This window comes from Callithrix jacchus, chromosome 6, assembly GCF_049354715.1.
Source record: "Callithrix jacchus isolate 240 chromosome 6, calJac240_pri, whole genome shotgun sequence".
Taxonomy (NCBI): domain Eukaryota; kingdom Metazoa; phylum Chordata; class Mammalia; order Primates; family Cebidae; genus Callithrix; species Callithrix jacchus.
In genome coordinates, this window is record NC_133507.1 from 136,831,726 (window position 1) to 136,847,941 (window position 16,216).

General features: G+C 39.1%; 1 protein-coding gene across 1 annotated transcript in view; it reads right to left on the reverse strand.

Moving 5' to 3' along the window:
• ABCA12 (ATP binding cassette subfamily A member 12) overlaps positions 1-16,216 on the reverse strand; it is a 210,458-nt gene that overhangs the window by 97,084 nt on the left and 97,158 nt on the right. Inside the window, exons 8-11 of the mRNA XM_035305614.3 lie at positions 16,053-16,165; positions 5,585-5,660; positions 2,386-2,504; positions 950-1,056 (exon numbers count right to left, since the gene is read on the reverse strand). Coding sequence (XP_035161505.3) covers positions 950-1,056; positions 2,386-2,504; positions 5,585-5,660; positions 16,053-16,165 — 415 coding nt within the window. The remainder of the gene's footprint in view (positions 1-949; positions 1,057-2,385; positions 2,505-5,584; positions 5,661-16,052; positions 16,166-16,216) is intronic.

The window sequence follows — 16,216 nt, forward strand, 5'->3', positions numbered from 1 at the left end:
TGAAATTTATTTATGCTTCTAATAATAGAGTGGGCCACATTTTGAGATTTTTGTATGCTGTGAAATCTAAAACATCAGCTTTCAAAAATCTACTTTTACTGTTTTTAAAACTCAGGATATCTCAAATTAGAAATCATATTGTGAATCTTTTTTCAAATCTCTTTCAAATTATGAGGTTTAATACGATAACTACTATTAACCATTCTCTTATGAATGTACACAGTGTAATTAGGCTCTTGTGGGTCATTTCATGCAGAGATCCCACTGATTATAAACAAAATACCATTATATAACATTGAACTCTTTAAAAAAATAATAATTTTTTTTTTTTTGAGATGGAGTCTTGCTCTGTCACCCAGGCTGGAGTGCAATAATGCAATCTCAGCTCACTGCAATCTCTGCCTCCTGGGTTCAAGTGATTATCCTGCCTCAGCCTCCTGAGTAGCTGGGATTACAGGCATGTGCCACCACACTCGGCTAATTCTTGTAATTTTAGTAGAGATGGGGTTTCACCATGTTGGCCAGGCTGGTCTCGAACTCCTGACCTCAGGTGATCCACCCACTTCAGCCTCCTAAAGTGCTGAGATTACAGGTGTGAGTCACCTCACCCGGCTAATTTATTAATTTTTTTAAAGACAGTGTCTCACACTGTCACCTGGGCTGGAGTGCAGCGGGTGACAATAGCTCACTACAGCCTCAAACTCATGGGCTTAAGTGATTCTTCCCACCTCAGCCTCCTGAGTAGCTGCAATTACAGGCATGAGCCACTGTATCCAGCCATAAACTCTTTGGTCACCTTTTTTCTAGAGTCATAAGAGGACCATTATAAATCTAGAGTTAAAATAGAATCATTATTTACGAAGATCAGATTTAAAACTTAAAGTAAAAGTATATCTTGCCAAATATTATAGGAAGTGTTGAGGTTTATTTTTTATCTTTCATGGCTTACTTTTGATTTTAGGACTTCAGGAACTGGAGGGAAGTAATCCTCATAAGAATCATTTCGAAGAAAAGATTTTTTAAATCGTATTGTGGACTGCAGGAGTCTTAGATTTTCTGAAAAGGAAGGGAGAAGAGTTACTTTATGTGAATTGCAAGGTCATTTAGGAAACCAATTTGAAAGACACCTCTATCCTGATTTAGTACTAAATTTTGTCTAAGATAATAGCCTACTTCAATATAAATATAAGATGAGTGAAAATTTAACCTTTATTTGAACCATGGGGACAATAGAATTCATTATTTAAAAAATATTCATAGATATTCTGCTTAGAGATAAAAATACTTCTAGCAAAGATGCTACATAGTTTTGGCTCTTTGTGAACTGACTATGCTTCATTCCTGACTTTTGGATATACTATCAAGTATCTTGGAGAGAAGAGGTTGTAGAATCACTGTGATATAAATAGGCCTTTCCAACCTTGATTAATTGACACCTTATAAACAAAGACCAGACTTAAATATTTGTTGTGCTATTTACTTGCCATTAACTCTCAGAAAACTGTTTTTAGTGTGGGAAAAAAGAATGTATGTGTCCTAGAATATGTGAGAAAATCGGTCTTTTCTCTCAAAAAAAGAAACATTTTATTAAATCTAATCTTTGTGGTTACCCATGTAGGCACAAAATTGCAAACAAAGTGTGGAAGGATAGAAAATAAAAATAGTATGCCACAAAGACGCCTTTGTTTGTGTAATTTACAGCCACTTTCAGAATTCTATATTATTGTGCTTTAACATTTTTTAACAACTAAGATTGTTAAGAGCATAAAAATGTCATGAAGGGTCAAGTGAACCCCTAATGACTTCAGACCCTTGGAAGGTTTGTCCCAGTGGCCATTATCATATTATCCATTCATCATATGACCATTAATATATTAAAGTTTGTCCAGGTGGCCAGCTAGTGCTAGTAGCAGCAACAGAATAATAGGATAATAGGACTAGACATTCCCTCATATATCAAATCACTAGACTGAAACTGATGCAAACAGAAACTAAGATTTTACAGGCTGGGTGCAATGGCTCATACCTGTAATCCCAGCACTTTGGGCGGATCACAAGGTCAAGAGACTGAGACCCTCAAGGCCAACATGGGGAAACCCCATTTCTACTAAAAATACAAAAATTATCCAGGTGTGGTGGCGCACACCTGTAGTTCCAGCTACTCAGAAGGCTGAGGCAGGAGAATCACTTGAACCTGGGAGGCGGAGGTCGCAGTGAGCCGAAATTGTGCCTCTGTACTACAGCCTGATGACAGAGTGAGACCCCAGCTCAAAATAAAATGATTTTACAAATTTTCTTTTTTGTGTAAACAAATGCCTCAGAAACTCACTACTTCAGAACAGAAATAGGAACCATGAGCGGCATTTTGGTTAAGAAAAGTATTACCTGGTGAACCCCTGGCCAAACTGTCAGTCACATTTCTCACACATGCCAAGTAAGGAATATAAGGACTATTTGCTGATATATTTAAGAGGGCATCTTCAAAGTTTTCCAGAATTAGGAGCCTGCAGAATTAGAAAAGAATACCAAAATTAAGTCATATGAAAATAAAGCAAAGCCATTTTGGTCCCTGGTTGTTGGGCACTGGTTGGCTGGGACATTGAAATACTATGGATGTCTTCTCTTGTTCAGTTTAACTGTACAATGGCAGCACCTCTCTGGATTCTCTGAGCACTTTCCTTTTCCATGTGTACAATCTTTATATTTAATTATTTTAATATTCCATCATAGGTCATCTTAAGGTGATTTCTGGACTCCCAGTTAAATTTGAATCTTAGATTAACAACGAATAATCTTTTTGTGTGCAAATACATCCTACAAGTCCTACAATTTTTTTTATTTTTCTTTTTATCTTTCATTTTTTTTTTTTTGAGATGGAGTCTCACTCTGTAGCCCAGGCTGGAGTGCAGTGGTACAATCTTGGCTCACTACCACCTCTGCCTGCTGGATTCAAGTGATTCTGCTGCCTCGGCCTTCTGAGTAGCTGAAATTACAGGCACATGCCACCATGCCTGGCTAATTGTTGTATTTTTCATAGAGACAGGGCTTCACCATGTTAGTCAGGCCAGTCTTGAACTCCTGACCTCATGATCTCTTTTTTTTTCTAAATCTGGCTACCCCCTTCAGACTCTCCAATTCTTTTCTTGTCAACTGAAAGCTAGGGAGCTAGATTATCATTTGTGTCTTTATCATACACTTGAGTTAATATCTGTTGAAAGGATAAATACTTAAGGAAAAGATATGTAGGAAGCTGAAGGGATACTGGGCATTTATCTGAGAAGTGCCCAATGAGGCATCTCTGTATGAGAACATGTCGGGTCATTCCCTTGCTTCAGTAAGATGGTTCTCCCTTCCTCTCCTCATCTTTCTTCCCCACACCCCCAAATATTGCCCTTCCTTCTTTTGTGTTTGTCTTTCTCTCTGTCATCACTGCTACAACATAGAGCCATTTCCACTTGGTGCACTGTGCAAGGGCAAAATATTGGCCTAATTTATTAGATGGACTAGAACAAGAGATTTTCATGGTATACTGTCAAGCTTAAAATAAAGGACAGCTGGGCTAGAATTGACCTTGAAATATCATCTAAGCCATTCTCTTAGTTTCATAAAGAACATTTTATTACCAAAATTTTTGAGAATAGACTTAATTTACTCCAAAATAAGATCCCATATCTGTGTGCCACAGTTTTGGCATAAATGCTCAATTATTCCCTTAAAACACTTGAGTAATCCCCCCTTATGCAAAATCCTACCTACTTCCCAAGAGTATTTACAATAAAAGATAAGCGTTTGGATGTGAACATTCATGTGTGTAAGTACAAACACAAAATAATCAAAATAATGACTTTAGAACAAAAATAATTAGGAGAAAGCAGAGCTATGAGGGAAAAGTGGTTTTGAGCATCTCTAGAATTTTCTCTAGAAAATTCTGAATCAAAATAACTTTTATCTTATACCAGTATTGCCACTCTGTGATTATTTTAAAGCTGGAATGGAAAGGAAGTCTGGAGATAAGAAATCCCTTAATTTCATCCATCACAACAAGAGCCATCTTAGAAGTATTGAATTCTTCCTAATAAACTGTCAGCTAGCTGTCAGCAACTAACTACATTTGCTGTGAAATTTGCAGGTCTGTGATGCTGACATTATCAATGCTATGGATGCCTCAAGGCTCTGATAAAAAATTCCTGGCTTCAGCAATAAGTACGCAGTTATCTTGGTTTAAAGGTATTTTGCTATTATTATATTTGATGACTGTATAGGGAATGTGTTTAAAAACATGACTATTTGCAACATGGCAGCCTGGCTAAGGAGAAACTGCCTAAGGGCTTGGTTGCTCTGGGAGAAGCACCTGGGTCAGCCACGGTAGAGGATGAGGGAGATGGCAGCAAAAGCAGGAGGAGGTCGTTAATGCAAGGATTTTGGCCAGAATCTACTCAGAATTGGAGAACTTCCCTTTAAATAATAGAAAGTTTGTAAACAACTATATAAATTCTATTTTAGAGAAAGAAGACGTGGTTAAAAATAAGTACTCCTGTTTGTTTTTATTTGTATAAATTTCTGTTGGCACAAAAACGTATTCTTTGGGACTAAAATCAAAGAATTTCAGGGCCAGGCGCAGTGGCTCAAGCCTGTAATCCAAGCACTTTGGAGGCCAAGGCTGGTGGATCACCTGCAGTTGGGAGTTCAAGACCAGCCTGACAAACATGGTGAAACCTCATATTAAAAAAAAAAAAAAAGAATTTCAATAGTATAATTTATAGGCTAAACTTTACCTAACAGGCAAGCCATCTAGTCTCTAAATTTGCCTTGAACTATGGGAATTTGCTTCAATTAACTACATTAAGCAACTGTTTGCACTTCTTACCATAATTATCACAGTTACTTCAGGATCTGCTTACTTTAGACAGCATGGTTGCTGCTGTTATTTCCACGGCCTATTGCTGGGACTTTATATATGCCAATAAAAGCCCCAAATTAAATTATCTACAGTTTTGCCTAACTGAATACCACTGAAAGCCAACAAATTTTGCATTATCTTGCTTGTGCATAAAAAATTTTTTTGATTCTTTAGAAATAAAAAAAAAGTAATAAAAAAATTGGAGGCTGCTATGTTATGAATGAGTATGCCCTCCCAAAATTCATATGTTGAACTCCAAACCCCAAAGATGACGGTATTAGGAGGCTTGTTTATAAGCTGCTCACTTTATGATATTTTGCTATAGCAGGCTGCATATAGTAAGACAGATACTTATACATTGTCTGTGGTGAAAGAAAAGTGTCGGCAACTGGACCTCTAGCCAGATCATCCTCATAGGCATAAGGTAACCAATCCAGAATGACACATTACATCTAATTATGCAAGCTTGGAACTGAAAAAGAGATTTTCTTGTGCAATCCTAAAGTATCATTAAAAAATAAGTTTCGACTTTACTTCACTTGGACTATGCCCTTTCCTTTGCTCAGTCGATAGTTGATTTTTTTTATTCCATGGTTACATACACTGATAAGAGAATTATGTTTAGAAACTGCTTTGTTTATTCAGCCAAGTTACCTACCTATTTAGAAATAAACAAAGACTTACTGTGCAGCCAGACTGCTTGGAGATAAAGTCTGTCCATCATCCTCACTCCATACATGCGTTATATTATCAGAGTCACCTAAAGTAATAATTTTTATATAGGTAAATATTTAACATGTTTGCTTAAAGGATTTTTTTCCTCAGGAAAAACCATCCCAGGTCAAATTAATGAGGAGAAAATGTAGAAATCTGCAGAATTATTCTCTAAAGAATTTTATTAAAAAATCTATGCTCTTTTGTTGGAAATATTGGTGATATTTATAGGAAATAGATGGCTACCGATCAAAATAATCCCAATGGTCAAGCATATGCATTTCTAAGAAGTTCTTTGTGCATTAAGCCACTACATTATTTTATCCCAGGACACGCATATATAGATGACTGCTGAGTACTATAATGAAGATTGACTACCACGTGATTTGTTAATCAAATGAAATCAATTTTAGTCTTATGGGTCACTGGATTTTTTTTTTTCCTTCAGTTGTTAGAATGTAGCCTCAGGAAACATCGGCCTTCACTAATCTGTATTTTCTATCTTTCAAAAGGCAGCCACTAATCTCAATTGAATGCAGCTGTGAATGCAAATTGACTGATGTTAACAGAACTGTTCTGAGTGTTCTCAAATAATATGAAGGTGCATAGTGTGGTGGGCAGTCACTAACTTTGGTCTAATAGAAACCACATATGAAGATCTAATTCAACATCGTGAGTTACTCCTAGAAGTTAAATAGGTCCCTGATTCAGCCTGCTGCATAAGGTTGTATCATAAAATAGTAAGTGTGCAACAGCACTCACATAAAAATTGCAAATGAAAATGCTTTAAATGGCCCCTACATAAATAAAAGCATCATAAATCCAATACTTTAATTCAGCTCCTTTAGAGAAATGGTAACACCTGTTTAAGTCTTCTCTTCAGACTCTACTCATTCCTTATAAATAATCCAGTATGTTTCAATGCTGTCATTTTTAGCATTGCCTAATCACTTTCAATGGGATATTTTATTACCAGCTTCAGTAGTTCCTGTGTTGTCTCCAGTTAGTGCAACCTAAAGCCTTCTAAGAAGGTAGTAGCACGGGGCTGGGTGCGGTGGCTCACTCCTGTAATCCCAGCACTTTGGGAGGCCAAGATGGGTGGATCACCCAAGGTCAGGAGTTTGAGACCAGCCTGGCCAACCTGGTGAAACTGAAACCCACACTCTACTAAAAATACAAAAATTAGCTGGGCATGGTAGCAGACACCTGTAATCCCAGCTACTCAGAGGCTGAGGCAGGAGAATCACTTGAACTTGGGAGGCAGAGGTTGCAGTGAGCCTAGATTGCACCATTGCACTCACTCCAGCCTAGGTGACAGAGCGAGACTCTGGACACACACACACACACACACGGCACTAGTACAAAACTATGCAATCATCCATTCTTTTCTGGTGCTGATTATTAATTTTATTTAAATTAGCATGTGTGGAAAAAAGACTATTCCAGAATTTAAAATCTCCTTGTCTCCTGTATCAGTCATGTTTAAGTAATGTTTGTACAGCTCCTGCTATCTTGCAGAGCAGCTGTCTCAGGTTTTCCTGTTCAGCAAAGTGTTTTCCTGTGCTCTGTTCATGATGCAGCTAAATATTTATTGCTCTAACAATAGTAATGCATCAGTGAGTTAAAGAAACAAGAATGAATGGGATGCCCAGAGTAAACAAACCTAATTAACAATAGTAGTACCTATTACATATTGGCTTCTATATACAGAATCATTATAGATTTTAAAATCTGTTGAGATTTATGCTTTTGTGATGTAAAGGTATATAAAACTCTTTTTCTAAGATCAAATTTTGCTCACTTTGAACTCCTACATGATGCTGAGCAAGCTAATTGGTATTTGTATACTATGTGGTTATAGAGTTTTTCTTTTTCATCAAGCCATTAAAATAAGTAACTAATAGAAAATTAACTGTACATTATCAATGATAGCCTTGACCCTGAAGTTAAATAGAGACTTTTCCCTCTGGTCATTAAGGACTATAAAGCACATTGAAAGAAATACTATACTAAACAGGCCTTAATGAAGTGGAAAATGTTACAGACCCTTAAAAACTGAGATTTTACTTGTTTTTTATTTGTAAGATTAGGCATATATAAAATTGTATTCACAGACACAGAAATATGGTACATAGATAACATCTTTTTATCAGTAAGGATTGCTTTCTATCCTAAATTACATTCTAAAAATGTAATTTCATATCATGTACTATTTTGCAAAAGAGCAAATTCCAATGAGTCACAAAGATAATCTCTGCTCCCCAAACTCAATATTTATAAATGGACTTACTATGGAGTGTATTAACTGTGTAGCAAAGATCCTAGCTGAAGCCAAGCTGAGAATTAGATATCTTGAGACAGGAAGTTAGGAGGCAACCTTCTTCCCTGGTGTTTATTTATTTATTTATTTATTTAGTTTGTTTTTTATTGCATTTTAGGTTTTGGGGTACATGTGCAAAACATGCAAGATAGTTGAATAGATACACACATGGCAGTGTGTTGTGCTGCCTTCCTCTTCTTCACCCACATTTGGCATTTCTCCCCAGGCTATCCCTCCCCAGCTCCCCCACCACACTGTCCCTCCCCTATTCCCCCCAATAGACCCCAGTGTGTAGTACTCCCTTCCCTGTGTCCATGTGTTCTCATTTTTCATCACCTGCCTACGAGTGAGAATATGCAGTATTTTATTTTCTGTTCTTGTGTCAGTTAGCTGAGAATGATGTTCTCCAGATTCATCCACATCCCTACAAAGGACACGAACTCATCATTTTTGATTGCTGCATAATATTCCATGGTGTATATGTGCCACATTTTCCCAGTTCAGACTATCATCGATGGACATTTGGGTTGGTTCCAGGTATTTCCTATTGTAAACAGTGCTGCAATGAACATTTGTGTGCATGTGTCCTTATAGTAGACCAATTTATAGTCCTTTGGATATATACCCAGTAATGGGATTGCTGGGTCAAATGGAATTTCTATTTCTAAGGCCTTGAGGAATCGCCACACTGTCTTCCACAATGCTTGAACTAATTTACACTCCCACCAGCAGTGTAAAAGTGGTCCTATTTCTCCACATCCTTTCCATCATCTGTTGTCTCCAGATTTTTTAATGATCACCATTCTAACTGGCGTGAGATGGTATCTCAATGTGGTTTTCATTTGCATCTCTCTAATGACGAGTGATGATGAGCATTTTTTCATATGTTTGTTGGCCTCATATGTTTCTTCTTTTGTAAAGTGTCTGTTCATATCCTTTGCCCACTTTTGAATGGGCTTGTTTGTTTTTTTCCTGTAAATCTGTTTGAGTTCTTTGTAAATTCTGGATGTCAGCCCTTTGTCAGATGGGTAAACTGCAAAAATTTTTTCCCATTCTGTTGGTTGCCGATTCACTCTTAGTGACTGTTTCTTTTGCTGCGCAGAAGCTGTGGAGTTTGATTAGGTCCCATTTGTCTATTTTGGCTTTTGTTGCCAATGTTTTCGGTGTTTTGGTCATGAAGTCCTTACCTACTCCTACGTCCTGAATGGTTTTGCCTAGATTTTCTTCTAGGGTTTTTATGGTGCCAGGTCTTATGTTTAAGTCTTTAATCTATCTGGAGTTAATTTTAGTGTAAGGTGTCAGGAAGGGGTCCAGTTTCTGCTTTCTGCACATGGCTAGCCAGTTTTCCCAACACCATTTATTAAACAGGGAATCCTTTCCCCATTGCTTGTTTTTGTCAGGTTTATCAAAGATTGTATGGTTGTAGATATGTTGTGTTGCCTCCTATGCCTCTGTTCTGTTCCATTGGTCTATATCTCTGTTTTGATACCAGTACCATGCTGTTTTGATTACTGTAGTCTTGTAGGATAGTTTGAAGTCCAGTAGTGTGATGCCTCCCGCTGTGTTCTTTTTGCTTAGAATTGACTTGGCTATGCGGGCTCTCTTTTGGTTCCATATGAAGTTCATGGTGGTTTTTTCCAGTTCTGTGAAGAAAGTCAATGGTAGCTTGATGGGGATAGTGTTGATTCTGTAAATTACTTTGGGCAGTATAGCCATTTTCATGATATTAATTCTTCCTAACCATGATCGTGGAATGTTTCTCCATCTGTTTGTGTCCTCTCTTATTTCGTTGAGCAGTGGTTTGTAGTTCTCCTTGAAGAGGTCCTTACATTCCTTGTGAGTTGTATTCCTAGGTATTTTATTCTTTTTGTGGCCATTGTGAATGGCGGTTCGTTCTTGATTTGGCTCTCTGTAAGTCTGTTGTTGGTGTATAGGAATGCTTGTGATTTCTGCACATTGATTTTATATCCTGAGACTTTGCTGAAGTTGTTTATCAGTTTCAGGAGTTTTTAAGCTGAGACAATGGGGTCTTGTAGGTATACTATCATGTCGTCTGCAAATAGAGACAATTTGGCTTCCACCTTTCCTATTTGAATACCCTTTATTTCTTTTTCTTGCCTGATTGCTCTGGCTAGAACTTCCAGTACTATATTGAATAGGAGTGGTGAAAGCTGGCATCCTTGTCTAGTGCTGGATTTCAAAGGGAATGCTTCCAGTTTTTGCCCATTCAGTATGATATTGGCTGTTGGTTTGTTATAAATAGCTTTTATTACTTTGAGATACGTTCCATCGATACCGAGTTTATTGAGGGTTTTTAGCATAAAGGGCTGTTGGATTTTTTCAAATGCCTTCTCTGTGTCAATTGAGATAATCATGTGTTTTTTGTTTTTGGTTCTGTTTATGTGGTGAATTACGTTTATAGATTTGCGTATGTTGGGCCAGCCTTGCATCCCTGGGATGAATCCTACTTGATCATGATGGATGTTTTGGATGTGCTGTTGAAGTCGGTTTGTCAGTACTTTATTGAAGATTTTTGCATCTATGTTCATCATGGATATTGGCCTGAAGTTTTCTTTTCATGTTGAGTCTCTGCCAGGTTTTGGTATCAGGATGATGTTGGTCTCATAAAACAATTTGGGAAGGATTCCCTCTTTTTGATTATTTGGAATAGTTTCAGAAAGAATGGTACCAGCTCCTCTTTGTGTGTCTGGTAGAATTTGGCTGTGAACCCATCCGGACCTGGGCTTTTTTTGAGTGGCAGGCTCTTAATTGCTGCCTTGACTTCAGACCTTGTTATTGGTCTATTCATAGTTTCGGCTTCCTCCTGGTTTAGGCTTGGGAGGACACAGGTGTCCAGGAATTTATCCATTTCTTCCAGGTTTACTAGTTGATGTGAATAGAGATGTTTGTAATGTTCTCTGATGATGGTTTGAATTTCTGTGGAATCTGTGGTGATTTCCCCTTTATCGTTTTTTATTGTATCTATTTGGTTGTTCTCTCTTTTCTTTTTTATCAGTCTAGCTAGTGGTCTGTCTATTTTGTTGATCTTTTCAGAAAACCAGCTCTTGGATTTATTGATTTTTTGAAGGGTTTTTCGTGTCTCTATCTCCTTCAGTTCTGCTCTGATCTTAGTTATTTCTTGTCTTCTGCTAGGTTTTGAGTTTTTTTGATCTTGCTCCTCTAGCTCTTTCAATTTTGACGATAGGGTGTCAATTTTGGATCTCTCCACTCTTCTCATATGGGCACTTATTGCTATATATTTTCCTCTGGAGACTGCTTTAAATGTGTCCCAGAGATTCCGGTATGTTGTGTCTCCATTCTCATTGGTTTTGAAGAACTTCTTTATTTCTGCCTTCATTTCATTGTTTCTCCAGTCAACATTCGAGAGCCAGTTGTTCAGTTTCCATTAAGCTGTGCGGTTCTGAGTTAGTTTCTGAATTCTGAGTTCTAGCTTGATTGCACTATGGTCTGAGAGACTGTTTGTTATTATGTCAGTTGTTTTGCATTTGCTGAGCAGTGCTTTACTTCCAATTATGTGGTCAGTTTTAGAGTAGGTGTGATGTGGTGCTGAAAAGAATGTATATTCTGTGGATTTGGGGTGGAGAGTTATGTAAATGTCTATCAGGTTTCCTTGTTCCAGGTTTGAGTTCAAGCCTTGGATATCCTTGTTAATTTTCTGTCTGGTTGATCTGTCTAATACTGACAGTGGAGTGTTAAAGTCTCCCACTATTATTGTGTGGGAGTCTAAGTCTTTTTGTAAGTCATTAAGAACTTGCCTTATATATCTGGGTGCTTCTGTATTGGGTCCATCTATATTTAGGATCATTAGCTCTTCTTGTTGTATTGATCCTTTTACCATTATGTAATGGCCTTCTTTGTCTCTTTTGATCTTTGTTGCTTTAAAGTCTATTTTACCAGAGATGAGAATTGCAACTCCTGCTTTTTTTTGCTGTCCATTTGCTTGGTAAATCTTCCTCCATCCCTTTATTTTGAGCCTTTGTGTATCCTTGCCTGTGAGATGGGTTTCCTGGATACAGCACACCAATGGGTTTTGTTTTTTTATCCTATTTGCCAGTCTGTGTCTTTTGATTGGTGCATTTAGGCCTTTTACATTTAGGGTTAATACCATTATGTGTGAATTTGCTACTGCCATTTTGATGCTAGCTGGCTGTTTTGCCCGTTAGTTGATGCAGATTCTTCATTTTGTTGATGCTCTTTAGCACTTGGTATGTTTTTGGAATGGGTGGTACCGGTTGTTCCTTTCTATGTGTAGTGTCTCTTTCAGGAGCTCTTGTAAAGCTGGCCTGGTACTGACAAAATCTCTGAGTACTTGCTTGTTTGCAAAGGATTTAATTTTTCCTTCACTTATGAAGCTCAGTTTGACTGGATATGAAATTCTGGGTTGAAAGTTCTTTTCTTTAAGGATGTTGAATATTGGCCCCCACTCTATTCTGGCTTGTAGAGTTTCTGCCAAGAGATCTGCTGTGAGTCTGATGGGCTTCCCTTTGTGGGTGACCCGACCTTTCTCTCTGGCTGCCCTTAGTATTTTCTCCTTCATTTCAACCCTGGTGAATCTGACGATTATGTGCCTTGGGGTTGCTCTTCTTGTGGAATATCTTTGTGGTGTTCTCTGTATTTCCTGGACTTGAATATTGGCCTGCCTAGCTAGGTTGGGGAAATTTTTCTGAATAATATCCTGAAGAGTATTTTTCAGCTTGGATTTATTCTCTTCGTCACATTCTGGTACACCTATCAAACATAGGTTAGGTCTCTTCACATAGTCCCACATTCCTTGAAGACTTTGTTCATTCCTTTTTGTGCTTTTTTCTCTAATCTTGGTTTCTCATTTTATTTCATTGAGTTGATCTTCGACTTCTGATATTCTTTCTTCTGCTTGGTCAATTCGACTGTTGAAACTTGTGCATGCTTTGCGAAGTTCTCATGTTGTGTTTTTCAGCTCCTTCAATTCATTCATATTCCTAAGTTGTCCATTCTTGTTATCATTTCCTCAAATCTTTTTTCAAATGTTTTTTCAAGGTTCTTAGTTTCTATGCATTGATTTAGAACATGTTCTTTTAGCTCATGGAAGTTTCTCATTACCCACCTTCTGAAGTCTGATTCCGTCATTTCATCATACTCATTCTCCGTCCAGCTTTGTTCCCTTGCTGGTGAGGAGTTTTGGTCCTTTGTAGGAGGCGAGGTGTTTTGGTTTTGGGTGTTTTCCTCCTTTTTGTGCTGGTTTCTTTTCATCTTTGCAGGTTTATCCACCTGTTGTGTGAGTAGTTGCTGACTTTTCAATTGGGTCTCTGAGTGGGCACCCAGATTGTTGATGATGAAGTATTTCTGTTTCTTAGTTTTCCTTCTAACACTCTAGCCCCTCTGCTGTATGACTGCTGAGGTCCACTCCAGGCCCTGCTTGTTTGGGGTACACCTGTAGCATCTGCGGAACAGTGAAGGGTGCTACCAGTTTCTTCTTCTCCTATCTTTGTCCCAGAATGATGCCCACCAAATGTCAGTTTGATCAGTTTTTTTTGAGATGACTCTTTGGATATACAGGGGTCAGGGAGCTGCTTGAGGAGGTGGTCTGTACTTTATAGGAGCTCAAGTCCTGAGCTGTGTGCTCTGTTGATCATTCAGGGCTGTTAGGCCAGTACATTTAAGTCTGCTGCAGCAGAACTCATAAAACCCCTTTTTTTCCTCAGATGCTCTGTCTTGGGGAGTTAGGGCTTTCTTTATGAGTATCCATTGCACCTTCCTGCCCAGCTATGAGGCAGTCTAGTCACTATTTGCCTGCTGAGGCTCCGCCCTGCTGCTGTGGGGTCCGCCCTGTTGCCGTGGGCTCTGCCCTGCTGCCGTGGGCTCCGCCATGTTGCTGTGGGCTCTACGCTACTGTTGTGGGCTCTGCCCTGTTGTCATGGGCTCCGCCCTGCTGTTGCGGGCTCTGCTCTGTTGGTGGAGTCTCTCTGTTATGGTGGGTTGCCTCGGCAATGGCAGGCTGCGTCAGCAATGTGAGTGTACCTCAGTAGGGGCGGTATGCCTTGGTAATGGCGGACGCCCCTCCCACACCGAGCTGCACCATCCTGGGTTCAGCTGTGCCCACAGTGAAACTCTCCACCCTGAGCATTTTGAATCACCGTTTTGTTTGTCCCTGTCGGGGTGGGACCTGCCGAGCCTGATCACCTGGCTCCCTGCCTCAGAGCCCACTTTTTTTTTTTTTAAGTTGAACAGTTGACTCTCTCCCAGGTGTTTCAGTCAGCTGCTCATAGGGCACCAGGATCTGTGTAATTTCCCATGCAGCAACCCACTGCGCCAGCTCAAATGTGTCTTTCCGGGAATCTCCTAGTCTGGCTCACTGTCCAAGTTCCATTTAATCAGATGGATATGTTAATCTGCCCTCCCAAATCTCAGATTGCTGGTTTAACAGGGCACCCAGACCAGTGCGTTCTGTGTGGAGTGCTGCTGCGCTGTAGCGCTGGCCGAAACGGCCGTGCAAGCCAAAACAGCTGCGCTGGTGTCCCGTGTCTCTCCTACACCTGGGAATTTTTCCATTCTGTGGGCAACAAAGATCTGTCTGGAAATGCGGATTGAACTCACCCTCTGCATCTTCACTGAGAGCTGCAATCCTGATTTGCTCCCACCACGCCATCTTGGCAGTCCCCGCCCCTTCCCTGGTGTTTATTAGCATCTCTCTATTTTTGTGGTTGCAAAGGAGGCTCCTGAAGAAACCCTGAAGCATGCTCATACTTCAGGTTGGATCAGAGATAAAAATGGTGTGCGGAAAGTGGGTAGGAATCAGTGTGGAGCGGAATGGGGAAAGGCAGTGGAAAAAATGTAGCATGTGGCTTCCCACAGAATGATAAATGTGGATGGGGAGCCAAGCTCCATCAGTGGCTGAAAGTCGGGGCCATTCTGATGTTAAGCAGGTACTTGCATGTCCCAGTGAGATAACCCAGAAGCAAGTATGTCTCAGAAGGCAAATGTTTAGGTGAGGCTGTTTAAAAGAGCTCATGGGGCTTAGCTGTGGAGATATACAGATCTAGGTTCTAATCTCAGTTTGGTCACTTGTCGGATGGGTAATGCAGGCCAAGCACCCAGCTTCCTGAAGCCCATTTCTTTATCTATAAAATGTAGTAACAACTTTATCTCACAGAGTTGTTGTGATGATAAAAGGAATTTCAGATAATAAAGCACTGAGTCTTGACACAATAAATATTACCTATTATGTTCTTTACTTGAAAGAGTGGTAAACCTACTTTGTAGGTTTACTTGAAACCTACAATGCTATCTTAACCATTATAATTAGAGAGAATCCAAGCAACTCTGCTATAAGATACCACCCGACTCCAGCCTAACAGAGTATAAAACCAAGGGAGAAGGCATGTTCCTTTTCAACAAAACTGCTGAATGCTGTGAAGATAAGAATGAAGGGGCCTGGATTACAGGGAAGGTATCTGTCCTCGGACCAGAGACCCCTGTGCTGTTGAACTGTAGTCACTAGTTCTGCCTTCAATTACAAGTTTAAGTTCCCTGAAATATTCCTGGAAACACTTAAGAGTGTTTTCAAAGTCTACAGAATTTCTGCTCAAACAGGTAGGGGTTTGAAGTTAATAACTTTTAGGAATTGACATTAATACCTGTGCATTAATATTCTTGGCTTGATGAACTCACAGTGCAGAAAATTTAAAAATAAACAAAAGTTAAGTACATCGAATTTTACACATAAAAATTTATTTCCTTGGTATATTTTCTTGTCTTCTTGACCATCCAATAATGTATTTTAAAACTTGCCACACATACATAAGTTTATGTGTGTGTGTGTGTGTGTGTGTGTGTATTCTCTGCTTTTTTTTTTCTATACCAAGTATAAACATAGTTTTACAAGCTAATAGAGATCAATTTCACCTAAATAAAAATCCTAGAAAGCTTCAGCTGCCTCTTCTTGGCCATTTCTCCCTTTCTCCACACTTCAATTAACTAGAGATCCAGATTTATTCATAGCATATTTCCCCACCTAAGAATAATATCATCTCTACATGATTACTTTCACCACACTCTGCTTTATATTTCCAACGGGCTTTGTGACACTGAATTTAACACAGTAAGATGGAAAAATAATACCTTGATCTGGGGAGTCCAGAGTGTACAGCAGATGTTTAACAGACTTCTGGAGGGTTCTAAAACCTTCGTTAGATGCAACTCGTGGATTAACCTTCTGCACAACCAGCAGTACACTAAGGAGTCAAAAAACAATTAAATCAGATTATGTTTCAACGTTTGCAGAC